We start from the raw sequence: 14,556 nt of genomic DNA, 5'->3' as shown, positions 1-14,556 counted from the left end.
TATCCATACTCTGTTTTAAATCTTAATTAGCCTAAAACAAATGGTTTCTTCAGTCTTTTGAGCTCCAGGTAACTTATGTTTCTGTACAGCTGCACATGATTTTCAGTCATTTTCCAGAAGGTGCTTGTTATTTTCTCTCAACTTCCACAAGTCATTGTGTCTACCACATGCCAAGGCGTGTGTTCAGTTGGGCAGTGTCTTGTATTCACTCCAGTTGCAGCTTTCATTGTCTCTTCTGAACAATCCTATATTAGAATTATATTTCTTCAACAATTATCCATTAATTTCACTACATGTATTCAGTAAGTATACCAAAGCATTTTTAAGGTAGGGCTGTGCAAATGTAGCAGCTGTCTGCAGCTCTTTAGAGCAGTCACATCTTTTTCTAGAATCTGCAGCTGTCACATGACCATAGAAAAAGACAGAGCTGCTTTAAAGAGTTATAGACAAGTGCTATAGCCTTGCTCCTGCATGGTCCAAATCACATTTTTAAATGTATGTATGTAAGCTGCAATGCAATTTAATTTGGCTTGCATTTTACAAGCCCTTTTCTGGTGTGAACAAGAAAGACATAAACCCAAGAAGAGTTGTTAGTATTCCTATGCTTCTTTGGAAATGTGTTCAGCTTAAAGTTAAATTTGAGTTTATTTTAGAACATTGATGTTCTGTGAGTACTACAGCAAATTGTAGCATATACTTTGTTCAAACCATTCAGTCTAAAGTGCTAATGGAATGTTCAGATGAAAAATTCTACAACAGTGTTCCATGAATTATGCTGGAGAACAACTAATTAGAATGGGATATTAAAGATTAATGTGGTATAACTGTGCCATTAGGAGCTGATTCTAAGGGAGAGGTCAGCAACCCACAGGTCCTATGCATCCTCTGTTTAGTAACACATGCATGCCTATAGTCCTCTGAAATTGCGCTGCTGCAATTTGGCAGCAAAATATCCATTTTTCAACTTCTTTTGCTCTGAAATGAGGCAAAATAGGTGTTAAGCCTCTGAGAAGTTTAATAGACTTAGCTTGCACTCCTGTCTCCTCCCAAGCACTCAAGGAGAGGGGAAGGTATCTTCAGCCACATTTCCACCACCATCATCTGCTTTGCCAGATGTGCCTCCTGTGACCCTTGGAGGCTTCCAATAAATTAATAAACTGCAACCCTTGGCCAGAAAAAGTTGTTCAGCCCATGTCATATTGTGGGGAACATCTGGATGTGTGCCCTGTCATTCAGAACGTAAGTAGCATTTTAAAGTCTTCAATTAGGGCATGGTGGACTGCTTGCCATGGAGGAGCAACTGTTGGCAGAAATAGGCATTTTTTACCAACCGCAGTGAATGTGCCATAGCATGTCATCCCACAGGGAAGGCATTTGGCATCAGGCCTTACACACAGCCTTTGGGAATCAGCTAAGCTGCTCCTTGTCCCAAAGAAATGAAGAAACATCTATATTTTACTTGGTAACTACATTTTCCTCAGTGGTGGAAATGGTGCATGAAATATGAATGTTGATACTTGTTTTTTATTTTTATTTTTTGAAGGGGAGGCTTCTAGCTTCTGATAAGCTGAGAGCCAAAAAGCAAACATCTATCTTCCCCTCCCCCTCCGTTTTTTAGGAAACATCACAGCTGTTCACTGGAGCCTCATTATTATGTTATTGTGGTAACTAATGGTCTCCTTGGAGATACCAGGATACCTGTTTACATGGCTCAAGTTTTGTAGACTTTTCTTTCCTGCCACTAGTGTCTGACTCCAATATATTCTCAAATCAGGTGAGCTTCAGTACAGTTGTCAAGGCCTTATGACACTATAGTTTGAATATTGTTTCTGTATTTCACCAAGTATCAAACCAGACATCCCCCCCCCCTTATTAGTTTGCCTGTTTTTGTTTTTTCTTGGTGGTTTTAATTTTAGGGGTTATTTTGATTTTGGTTAAATGAACAGCTTGTTCAACAATGTGTCTGTTTGGAATGCTAGAGAACTTTAGTAGCTCTGGAACAGACATCTTGGTGTGTGTACCATTTTTTTAAAAGCCCCATTAGGGGAAAATACATTATTTTTAAAGAATATCTGTTAAACTCAGAACATTGCAGAAATACTTTCTCCTGAGCATTCCAACCTATAGATAGACTCCTGTAAGTGGGTGCCCTCTGAATGTGCTACTACTATATTTCTTAGTATTCCCAGTTGTTATGAACAAATGGTTAGTCCAAACACATCTGGAGAGTGTGAAGTTGGGAAAAGCTATTCTAAAGGAAGAGAAGGAGTTAACCTACTTAAAATTTAAACATGAAGGAACAAGGTGTGTCAGCTTTAAAGCAGTGTGTAACAAGTTCTGTGCTGCTTCTCAGATGGAGCTTCAAGAAGTATTGGTGCGCTCCTCTGTAAAGAAGTTTGGGATGACTTTCATCTTGTCAAATTAGTTTGTGCTTGGCAGTGGAAAATGGTGAAGATGGATAGCATACATACCTCCTTCTCATTTCTCAAAGAAAAAAAACTGGATTAACAATTCTAGCAAGCTTTAAGGGTTTTTCACTGGAAAATCAAGGTTGGGAATTCAAAAAGTAGAGTCCAAATTCATAATGGCCAAGTCAAATCCCATTATCCCAGAAAGGGGGCGTGGGGAGATTCTGAAAGGCCTTTGAAATGAAAAAAGCAGGAACAGAATTGTCTCAGGAATTTTGCACTGAGGAAATGGCCTTTCTGTTCAATTTCCTACTTAACTGGATTCCTTAAATTGACCGAGGCAGTAGAAACATTTGTTAGCTTTCTCTTGCTATCAGCCTTTGACTGTTTAGTGTCACTTTTTCAAAAACAGCTGCAGCTATATAGTAATGTGTGTTGTAGATCTCTAAAGTTGTTGCTGTGGTATTAAACATTCTTGATCAGCAAAGCATGTACACAGATTAATTCTGACTGCTATAAACTCTCCTGTCTAAAGCCTGTAAGCAAATAACTTTCTTAAGGACGAAATAGGTGCAAGGCTGTAAAGATGTGATTGGTTTGGTGCTGCTTGATTTTGAAAGGTAGTTAAAGTCATGGGAATTCTTGGAAAAAAATCTTTTTACCTGGTCCTCCTCTTTGGCCAGATGAATGTGCAACCTCCTATTATGTTATGAACGCTCAAGAAAATAAATTCCTTTCTTATACTATTACCCAGTATATATTACTAACCGAAATATTTGGTGGTGTATGTATAATTTCAAGTATCCTGTGCTGATTATGGAGAGGGATACAGGATAATCATGATTTAAATAAACAGGGAGAACAGGGAGATGTTCACACAATCAGTCATTTGTGGGTTGGTGTTTTTTTTCTTTTTCATCCAAATGAGTATTGCTTTATAAAGTGTCATTGCCAATCTGTTTGGCATGTGTGATTTGTATATTTCTTGCTGGATATTTCTCTACTGCGTACAAAGCATTCAGTGTATTTATATGGATGGGATGGGAAGCAGGGCTGAACATGTGGTCTGTCTTCTGTAAAACAACAAGGGTCTATTGCTTCAAAACATTCCATTGTTTAATAGTGTTCCTGGCTTCTTGCCATCTGCAAGTCTCAAATTAGGAAAAATCTGTTGCTGTAAAGAAAGCTATTAATATTAACTCAGCAACTGATATGCAGATCATGCTAAGTCAAGGTTTGCTTAGTTATGAATGTACCACATTTGGGTGGGTCCTTGTAACATGCTAAAACATAGACCATTTTTTTTTTCAAACTGATTATCCTCCATGTGTGTGAATTCCAGTTTCCCAAACTCTCAGCACTAATCATGCTAGCTGAGGAATTTGGGGAGCTAAAGTGAAGAAAACTAGAGAGGCCCAGGCTGGGAAAGATTTCCAGAGGACCTAAGCTGTGTTAACAGTTCTATTAAGGCAAGATGTCTTAATTGGAGACATTGTAGGAGAGGACCCATGTTAGTCTAATGGTGGCAAAACAAACAAAAAACCAACAGTTTGGGAGCACCTTTTCCAACTAACAAATTTCATTAAGAGGCATAACTGCAGGGTATTACTGAAATATTTAAAGCAGACTTTGCAATATTTATTTAGTTAAAGGATTTATACAATTACCCAACTCATAATTTGTGACTCTGGGTAGCATACAAGTATAAACCTTTTCTTTTTCTCTCCCCCAATAATTTTGCTTTGGAGATACCTTCTACTGCCTGAGCAGGTTTATTGGAGGCTACAAAGGTAGAATCTCAAAGATTAACTTATTCAGCTAAGCAGAACTCCACTAAATGCTGCTCTGGATCCAACCCTCTACAATACTTAGAGGACTTAATTTTGTAAAGGTGATCATTGTTATTCCATAAACATTTATTAGGTGCATTTGGCAGCCTGTATTTCAGCCTGTAGTACATTTTTTCAGACCTGTGAAATGACTCTGGAGAAGCTCTACAATTTTTCTCTGTGTGCTGGATATTGAAAAAAACTACCATTTTCTCCAAATAGAAATAGAATGTAGCAATCTGCAAGAAAAGTGACAGTCTCATTAATTTCATTTCTTTGCTGTAGTCTCAGAAAAGTATAACGCTGCCAATACACACATTGTTTAGAAAGCCACTTTATGTCTTTATGCTGTACATGTCTGTATGTGCGTACTGAGATGTAAGCTCCAGTGGATTTCTCTCAGGTGACTACATGATGCTGCAGCTTTAATATAGTAAATGAAGACTTGTACTGCACAGAAACTAGCATCTGAAATCTCCTACGTTGCCACACACTGTGCTAATACAATACTAATCAGAAGTTTGGACGATGCTTATGGTTGTCTGAAGCGCTCCTGTAAGTGTTGCCATAGGCAAGATTAACCAATTCCTAAATATTTATGTTTGATCTTAATTTTCTAGAATAATGTGTGCACTTTGTTGAATTATCTGTTAAGACATAAATTGCAGTTGGAAGCCTCAAGGGGCTATGTTTCCTAAGTTCTTTAGAAAGCAGGTGGGAATTTCCAGTATTATGTAGAGTTTGGTATTGGATTAGGACTGGGAAGACATCATTTGAAATCCATCCTTAGCCATGGAAACTTATTGGTAACTTTGGTCTAGTCACTGTCTCTCTGCCCAGCCTTCCTTGCATGATGGTTGTTGGGATAAAATGAAAGAGGATCCTCATATAAGCTGCCTTGGTTAATAAAATATAAAAATGTCCTGCACACTGCAAATAGATAAGTTTGGGAAAAGCTTCTCGCTTGACATGCTAGTTTTGTTTCTTTGTAGAAAGCATTGACACATTTCAGCTTAGTTCTCCCCAATGCAACTTAGAAGCAGATAAAGCACATGAGGTTGTTGATGGGTTCTAGTATCTGTCCCAGCTTTATAACACATTTTTCAAATTACAATCTTAGCTCTCAGCCACATCTCCTATTGAGAACAAGAAATAACAAATGCAGTATGTTCTACTTGTGTGGCTGATTTGCTCCCACTGGAATACATCAAGGAGATCAGAAGAACTGAAAAAGAGGAGGAGTTTATTAGGTGATTAAAGAAATACCATGCTCAGATTGATTCATAACAAGTGAATTCCCTTTCATCTTTTCTTCCAATGGTGAAAAAAAGATCCCAGCATTCCCAAAGCTTATAATTCCTGAATAGCAAGTAATATGTGGACAGACCCCCCACTTTTGCTGTGATCTCCATAGCTTTATGTTCTTTAAGCTATTCTGATGATGCTTCCAACTAGACTGTGACTTGGTTCACATGTTATGGTAAGCATTTTTCTTTTTTTTCTTTTTTTAGTTATGGGTTAATAACTGTTAGGGCTATGCAGATATCTGGATCCTAAGGACAAAGAGTCTGTGTGTCTATGTGCCACCCATCAGGAACACCTTAAACTAAATATAACTTTTCCTGGGATTATGTATCAGTTTTAGAAGGCAGCCATGTGCATCTAAGAAAAGACAAATTTCCTTTAAGTAGTTCCTGATAGGTACTACATGTACACTTATGTGGTTTCTGAATCAGATTATTGCTTTGCTTTTGACTCACCACATAGCCCTACTGAATATGTCATATTGGCCAAGTTCATACTATATGCTAAATGAAGACTGAACACATCACATTATGGCTTAGAGTGGTATGTAAACCTAGTCAATTTCTATAAAAGCTGGATTAGCTATGCTATTATTTAACACTTTTTTTTATCAGGAGAAGGTATTGAATAGGCTACTAACTTAGTACCTTAGTAGTATCTGTGCTGGATTCCTTGCTAATGGCAATGACAATGCTAGTCCTTTTTGGCCAGTAAGCTACAAGTGCAATGAAAACCCAGTTTTACCCCAATTATGTATGCTTACCTCTTTTTTTTAAACTTGGATTCACATATATGAGACGGGTAGCTATATAAATTATATAAATAAATAAAATATTTAATTTAGAGACTACATTGAAAGCCAGTGTAATTGAAAATGTGTGACTGTGAGAAAGTTTATTGTACATTTGTTGATTTAGAAAAAGCATATGATAAAGTGAATAGGCTTGAATTACAGAATATTTTGCACAAATACGGGATTGAAGGTTCTTTGCTAATTGTGTTAAAAGCAGGAAATAAAAATATGTAAGAACTGAGCTTTATGAGTTAGGCTTCAACGTATCTTTAGCTTCCTGTTATCAGGGCAGAATTATATTTTAAAATTTTCACAAACATAGAACAAAATTTAAAAGCAGTTAAAAAATTGAGAAAGCAGTGAGTTGAAGATAGAAAATGTAATTGCATAGTCTTTATTAATTTGTACAATTGTACACAAGTTGCAGAATTTTCAGACTAGCTTGCAGAATGTAGCAAGGTGGGAAGTGGCTATAGAATATGCATTACTTCTATAGAACCGGTTAACTTAAATGACTTTTCTTAGAGCTGATTAGACAAGATCACTGAGTGACAGTTTATAGCTTCCAGGTAACTGTTTCAGCCCGTCCAGCAGCTTTTCTCTCAAAGCATCCAAAAAAGCTGCTCTGATCCTGTGCTTAGGGTGAATCATAGTTGGGACAAAGCCAGTTCACTGGTGTATGAATTAAATAATCACTGGTATATGTAACTAGTGATGGAGAAAGAGATTTGTGTTCTTTTGCTTGCAGTTTAAAGGATAACAAATAATGTAGTTAATGTCCCTTACCACTGAAACATTTCAATTTTTTTTTTTAACCAACAAGTAAAAAAACAGAGTACATGATGTCCTTCCTCCCCCCCCACCCTTTTTTTCTTTTTGTTCCTACTATCTTTTGGTATCAGGGAAGGAAGAAATCATAAACCAATTTGTAAATTATTGATACAGTGATCTTTGATGAAAGTGTCATTGAATTGCTCCCTTGATGGAGAGGTGACTAACAAGTGCAATTTGGTTACTGATTAATTTATAATTCTGAGGGCTTACTTTTTAAACTTGTTTTCTACAATTACAACTGTTTTGTTGCACTTTAAACACTAACCCATTTATTTTATATAAGGTTTTATAGGTCTCATCCTCTTTACCAGATACTTTATTTAATTTTTATATTTTATTCTTTCGCTTGGATTAACTTGGTCTAGAAAGGTTGTGTGTGTGTGTGTGTATGTATGTCTGTGTGTGTGTGTGTGTGTATGTATGTGTGTGTGTGTGTATGTGTGTGTGTGTGTGTATATATACACACACACACACACACACATACACACATGCATGCATGCATGCATGCATGCTGTTCTTTCAGGTTCATGGTTTTCCCACTCTCCTTTATCCTCATATACACCCTGTAAAGTAGGTTAGCTGACAGATAACAGGCCACGGTCATATGTTAAGGGAGGTTCATGCCTATATCTGAGTGGAAATTTAAACTTGGAATTCATTAGTCCTAGTAAAACATGCTACTAATCCACTTTCTCTATATTCATTTTCCCTCTTTGTGGTTAATGCTATTTCTACAGAAATAAATTTCTACAGAAATAAATCTTGTGCTGCAGAGCCCTTTCTTGTAACACAAAATGGATATAGAGCCTCCATACCCTCAAACAGTACCAACATCACTAAATATGTGATGTAATTATTATGGGCATTCCCAGGAAAAGCCTGTGTTCTGAGAAGAAAGAGAGGCTTGAGAAAATATTTGAATCTATAACTCCTTGATTACTGTTCTTCTGTTTAATTGTTAACTTTTTTATTGCTTTAACTTTATTTTAATGGTTTGACATGTACTGTTAATATTGGGAGAATTTTATTGTAAAAGGTGGCCTCTAAATAAATGGTGAGGTGAAAAGGCAAGACCTAGAACTGTGATGCTGCTACTGTTTGAGGTTATGGAGGCTCTATATTTTGTTGGATCCATTTTGTTGGATCTAGAGATTATTTCAGAGGAATTGTTCACCAATTTCATTCTGTACCCCTGTATCCCTTCTTCCTAAATATGAGCTGTGAAGCTGAGAGCTTGGGAAATGATGTATATTAGGGAGAATATAATTCCAGTAAGTTAAACTTTGCTTTCTAGATCTTTAGGTCCAACCCATGTTTCTTATGTGTAGCTCCTCACAGAAATGTGTTGGTATGTAATTTCTGTTCTCACTCTTCCTGAAGCTGCTTCAGTTTCTGATGGGAAATAGAAATATCTTGTGCTATGTACTAATTAGAGTTCCTCCTTTTAAGACTGAAGCATCATAAACAAACAGGGTTAGGGGCTTTTTCCTTAGCTTTGCCATGGATCAAACTCTACCACTCCTACATCTTTCTTATCTAGTTTGGGAAACAAGGACTTCCTTCTGGCCCATTAAAAAATCTTGCAGATTACAGATAATCAAAGATGATCAAGAAGAATTTGAATCAGTTCTTAGTATTGGTAATGGCAAGTAATTAGAGACTCAGGCAGACACTTTGCTTAGCTGGGAATTGTAGGTTTCATCTGAAGTAGAATCAACTGTCTGCACCATCTAAATTTAGAAAATTACATTCATTTCTTTGGTCTTAGTGATCAGTAAAGCATTATTTTAAGAGATTACCATGGGAAGACTTCTTGAAATCTAAACTGAGCCTCATTCATGCCTTCTGAAATAGATTTCAGAAATCGTTGTTGAGTCATATAGAATCATCTACATTCACTTTGATCAATTTTACACTTAAGGCTCCAATATCTTTTGAGTCTGTACCAGACCTGTAGGCTAGACCAGGAAGTCAAAAAAACGTTCCAGTATAAGGCAGTGGGAAACTGCTTCTGAACTGTTGCCAAGAAAACTCTCTGTTGGGGCCAGAAAGATTAACATAATTTCAAAGTGTTTTCACTAACTTTATTGCATTATTTAAATGAGAAGCTGGCTGTGTATTCCATGTTGGCAAATTACATGTGAAACAACAGTAACTATACTTGTGATAAAAATAGGAGATTTTGGATTAAAATATGGATTAGCAAGAATGAATTATGGCTCCATATCCTTGCCTATAGTAGTTGCCCATAGTTGCAGTTCTCTTTAATGTGAATTATTGTACTTCAAATAATTGCATATGCTTAAAAACAGCAAGCACAGAAAGGAATCCCTAAGATCACTGGAAAATAGCAGGAATCACCAGGTATGGTGTGGGACTATTGTGTGGTTCACATAAATAAATACTTGGATCCCCTGAGATCATGTCCATTCAGCATGAAGAATATCATTCACCTCCCTAAAGAAAAATGAATATTTACCCATGTGAACTGCCATGTAACCTATTTTAATTGTCTTTTTTTTGTTTTTAAATAATCTGCGCATTATATTCTTTATTTTGTACCAAGAAAATTTAGGAAAGGAGCAATTTATCACTGGCAGACCTATATTTTATCCAGGAGGTACAAGTAGTCCTTGCTTAACAACTACAATTGAGAGCGGAATTTAGGTCACTAAGCAATGCAGTTAAGCGAATCATCACGTGACTAGATCCAATTTTATGACCTTTTTTGCACCAGTCATTAAGTGAATCACCACAGTTGTTAAGTGAATCATCAGTTCCCCATTGATTTTGCTTGCCAGTAGCTGGCTGGGAAGGTCGCAAATGGCGATCATGTGACCCTGGGACACTGCAACCGTCATAAGTGCGAGCTGGTTGCCAAGCGCCTAGATCACAATCACATGACTGTGGGGGCAATGTGATGGTCGTAACTTTGGGCACTGGTCATAAGTCACTTTTTAGCGCCATAACTTCAAACAGTTGCTAAACAAATGGTCATTAAGCAAGGACTACCTGTATATTGATAACACATTTAACAATCAGAGGTAAATGGTGATTGAATTTATTGCCTAATAGTTGTGATTAGGTTCATAGCTTAACCAGTAAGGATATAAAGAAGAAAATGTAATAACATTATCTGACTAAGCTTCAGATATTACTTATAAGCTATGGTTTGCTTAATCATAGTTGGTGAATAAGCCACAGTTGGCTAGGTTTACATAAGCAAAAACCCTCAAACCATATTATGGCTAAGCTGCATGATGTATAAACTCTGCCTTTGTGTGATCATTGAGATAAATGATTTATACTTGTCATTGTTTGAAATTCTTGGAACAGTGTGCTTTAGAGTATATGTTATATTAATTTTAAAGGATGAAATAGGAAAACATTGTATGAAAGCATTGTGATCGTTCAGGATGAAAGGTGAATGGGTTTGGCATGCTTAAACATGGATATGATTGAGAACTACACCTAACCTGATAAACATACCTGATTATGCAAGACTCATTTCATAGAATCAAGTGATACCCACCAGCCTCCATACCCTACTGATTTTATTTTACATGGGAAGCTAGTACCTGTATGATGAAAAACGAAGTGCCACCCTCAAATATTATCTTAATTTGCAAGGATGCTTCTGGGCTACACTTTTATTTTTTACAACTTTTCCTTAAGGAACTCAAGATGGTGTATATGGAATCACCCTTCATTTTATCTTTACAGCCTAGTAAGAACCCTGTGAACTTGGTTGAACATAGAGAAAATGACAGGCCCAAAGTCACCAATTGAGTTCCATAGGAGGGACACGAACCTGGGTCTCCCCAGCCTAATCCAACACCTTAACACCTGCCTTGAAAGATACAAGTAAACCAAAATATTGGAGACCAATGTGAGAGGCTGGAAGGAGTGGTAAGATTCCACCTCAGCTGTTTGTCTTCCAGTAAATGGATATTTTATTATTGGCCATATCTACCACAGAAGCCATTTTATCAGGACACCTAAAATATACTCTCAAAATCCAAAGTGTGTTCATTGGTCAACAATCCTAATACTTTAAAATTATTCTAAACAAAGCTTTCTCAGTAGGTACTTAGTTCTTGTGTCCACTACTTCCCAGTTTCCCTTTTTTACTTCTTTTTAAGTGTGCAATCCATTAAATATAGCAATATTGGAAACATATCTGGAAATCTGGTAACATGCAAATGGAATAACTTTCAAGTGTAAAGTGTAAATCAGGAGTCATATTACATCAGTGTTTATTTTGGATGGAGTAGACTCTCACTCTCAGCTGGGTTTGATTAAATAAATAGTAGATATGCTGCCAAAGTGAGCATGATTAAACAGTAAGTCATTGGCTGCTCTTAACAAAGATAAGTGAATTAGCCCTTGACAGATGTAAAAGTTACTTTTACTTATATTAAACTTGTGATTTTTCCATATGTGTTGTGTTCACTACTATAAATGACTTGGCTCTTAATCTATACCCTTAATTATCTGTTGTTTTTTAAACTGTTCCAGCTTGAATCTGTCCTTCTTTGCACTCTAGCAATTAGCCCTAAATTTACAAACTACTCTAGATTTTCTCTTTCCAGTGCTGAGTACAAATGTATCAACACTTCAAAACTAGTCTATTTTTTCTGATAACTCCTGTATGCAGTTATAGCAAGATCAATTTCTCTTGTAGGTATATCTTCTGGATGTGTAAGATTCTTAATATAAAGTTCTGATTTTTTAAAAGAATGAAAGTGCAGAAACAATTATTGTGGATCATAATAGTAGCAGTGTCCAATGAAGGTGGAATATTGGAACTTGTGTGGGTTTTTTAACCCAAGCTTTCTACTTACAGTTGGGGTTAAAAATTGCCCATTACAGACAGGAAGCTTTATCATACTGGATAGAATTGAGTAATAATGGTCAGTTTATTCAAGCTGGTTTAAGATACTTCTGGCCCCTTACACAACTCTTCCATCTTGTATCAGAACATGTACATTTATCTTCCTTTTCAGATAGCAAGCAACTGAGAAATGTATTCGATTTCAGTCCAAGTTTTCTTAGTAAATATGTTAAAAGTTCATAAATGCACATGCTGGCACTTTGGACTCCAAAGTGTCAGCATTATTATCCTTTCAACAAACAGATCTTTCACCATAACTGTTGTTCTGTGCTACAATAAAAATCATTTTAAAAAAACCTGATACAATAAAATTCTTTAAGAAATTAAAACCCTAAAAATATAAGCTATAGTGTTTGAAGAATAAGGCTTAGGGGGAAAAAGGAAAGAAGTAAGAGACGTATGAAAACTAGTTCTTGGCTCTTGTGTTGATTTATTAATATGGGATCCTGCCAAAAAGTATACCTTAAAAAAAACATGAAAAAATGAAGAATTTTGGCTGACAGTCAGCAAGCCATTGGGTATTGGCCAAGATAAGAGGAAACAAATACTTGTCTGGAATCAATTGATAGTTACTCATAGAACATGCCAACTTCTGAAATGCTATTTTTTGAAAAGAGCTGTAGCCAAAAAGATGCTTGAAACCTAAATATTGCATGCAACAAAAGAAAGTAGCCAACAGCTGTATAGAAAAGTTTAGGCACCTTTGATCAAATTATATGCTTCAATGAATTCCTAACGAACAGAAGCTGGAACAACCTGTACATGTACTAAGTTTAACCCAACATCTTTCTGCAAATTTGAATACATACTTAATATTTAAGTGCAGTTATTTACTGATTCAAAATAAGAAAACAGTGAATATGGCAGGTAGAAAAGCTTGGGCACCCCTCCAATGAGTTTGTCTTTACGATGGCAGATGAATATGACTACATCTCTGGAATATGTTACACATTCTGTTCTGCATGAAGAAAAATGTGGAATTCCTCTCGATTCTAGCTCCAGAATCCAGGTATCCATCAACAGTCTTGGAGCTTTAATGCACAGTAAATGTATTTATTAACAAATCATGAAGAGTATGGATATTCTCTGACAGAATCTTTTGTGGCATTTCTCCTCTTTCAGGTGTGAGTATCAGCTTAGTCAAGACACTGAGGCTTGTCAACTAATCGGTTCAGAGACCAAGAGGTGGCCTAGCCAGGAGCTTAGATACAGAATTAAAACTGCAGGCTGCCCTGGTGGCTCTGTAGCAAGTCTGTCTTGCTTTATAGCTTTCTAGAAGGGTCTTCTGTACTTCTTTCATTATCTTCCAGTCTGTGTTATGATGTTCCTCTTGATTTTCACAGCAAGATAGTGCTGCCTAATAGCGTGCTTTGGTTTGGGCTGCTTTGTGCTTTGTTGCTGGTTAGACTGGGGCATTCTGCAGTGGTGCTTGTAAGCTTCTCTTAACCCAGAAACTTGCCTTTTCTCTCTATTCACTAGACCTTTTGCTGCTTTTTCTTCTTTTTTCCATGACCCTTCTGTCCCTTCATACTTCCTTGCCTCCACTGTCGCAGGTTCGGCATGCCTAGTGGGCTATAAAAAGACACCACCACCGGTCCCACCTCGGACCACCTCAAAGCCGTTCATCTCTGTCACAGTGCAGAGCAGCACTGAATCGGCACAAGACAACTACCTGGACAACCAGGACCACAAGAGTGAAGTCAACAGCCAGTCGGGACTGAGCAATTCCTCAGATAGCTTAGACAGTACTAGGCCACCCAGCGTAACGAGAGGAAACATCACTCCAGCCAGTGAGCCTCCTGAGTTACCCCAGAAAAATGCATCCTTGAAGAGTGACAAAGGAACGTTGACTAACGAAGAACCAAAGGTGGAGAACATCCCCAAAAGGAAGCTGTCGTCTATAGGAATACAAGTATGGACTTGTTTGTTCTCATTAGTACTAGAAGATGACCTTACTGTAACCATTTCTGTAAATGTGCATACCTGTTTAACTGCACTGGGGTCTATACCTACTGCATGTTTCTAGAGCAATTTAGCTTTATAAAACCCTGGGGGCCATTTGAGGAGAAATGCCATTGGGTAAATTAAACAGGACATTAAGGAAGAATTTGATAAAAGTGTGCAAGCTCTGTCTCTGAGGAAGTTATTTCATACTCATATATTCCCTTTAGATCACCACACCTATGTGGAATCTTGTGGAGTATACTCACTCTGATGTGTAGGATGCCACAGAAAAAAAACAGCAGGTAGAACTAAAGTCATCCCTTAAGGTGTTTCTAGAACAGCCTTCTCTAAATTACTTACATTTCCTACAGTGGTCAGTGATTATGGGGGTTGTAATTCAAAATATCTGTAGAGTTTTAGCTTGGAAAAAAACTGCCCTAAAACAAGGGTAGATAATTTCTGGCCTAAGTATACATGGAATCATTAGCAGAGGCATATGGTTGTTCAAACAGGAGCAGGATACCTCTCTGTATTGGTATGGTAAATGTA

At 37.0% G+C, this 14,556-nt stretch overlaps 1 protein-coding gene across 3 annotated transcripts in view; it reads left to right on the top strand.

Moving 5' to 3' along the window:
* The window catches only part of LOC103054262 (disks large-associated protein 4), a 62,353-nt gene that overhangs the window by 28,746 nt on the left and 19,051 nt on the right, over window positions 1-14,556 (top strand). For 2 of the 3 annotated variants that reach the window (XM_088153731.1, XM_007436600.4), the window contains exon 2: window positions 13,617-13,975. In XM_088153731.1, the coding sequence (XP_088009857.1) occupies window positions 13,617-13,975 (359 nt within the window). Of the gene's footprint in view, window positions 1-13,616; window positions 13,976-14,556 lie in introns of those variants that run through there. The other variant, XM_025172150.2, reaches the window with a different exon arrangement.

This window comes from Python bivittatus, unplaced genomic scaffold, assembly GCF_059951505.1.
Source record: "Python bivittatus isolate LINGU-HERP-01145 unplaced genomic scaffold, Pbiv_v1 ctg000700_np1212, whole genome shotgun sequence".
Classification (NCBI taxonomy): Eukaryota; Metazoa; Chordata; class Lepidosauria; order Squamata; family Pythonidae; genus Python; species Python bivittatus.
Note: the sequence above shows the minus strand (reverse complement) of the source record. Positions and strands in the feature narration are given on the sequence as shown.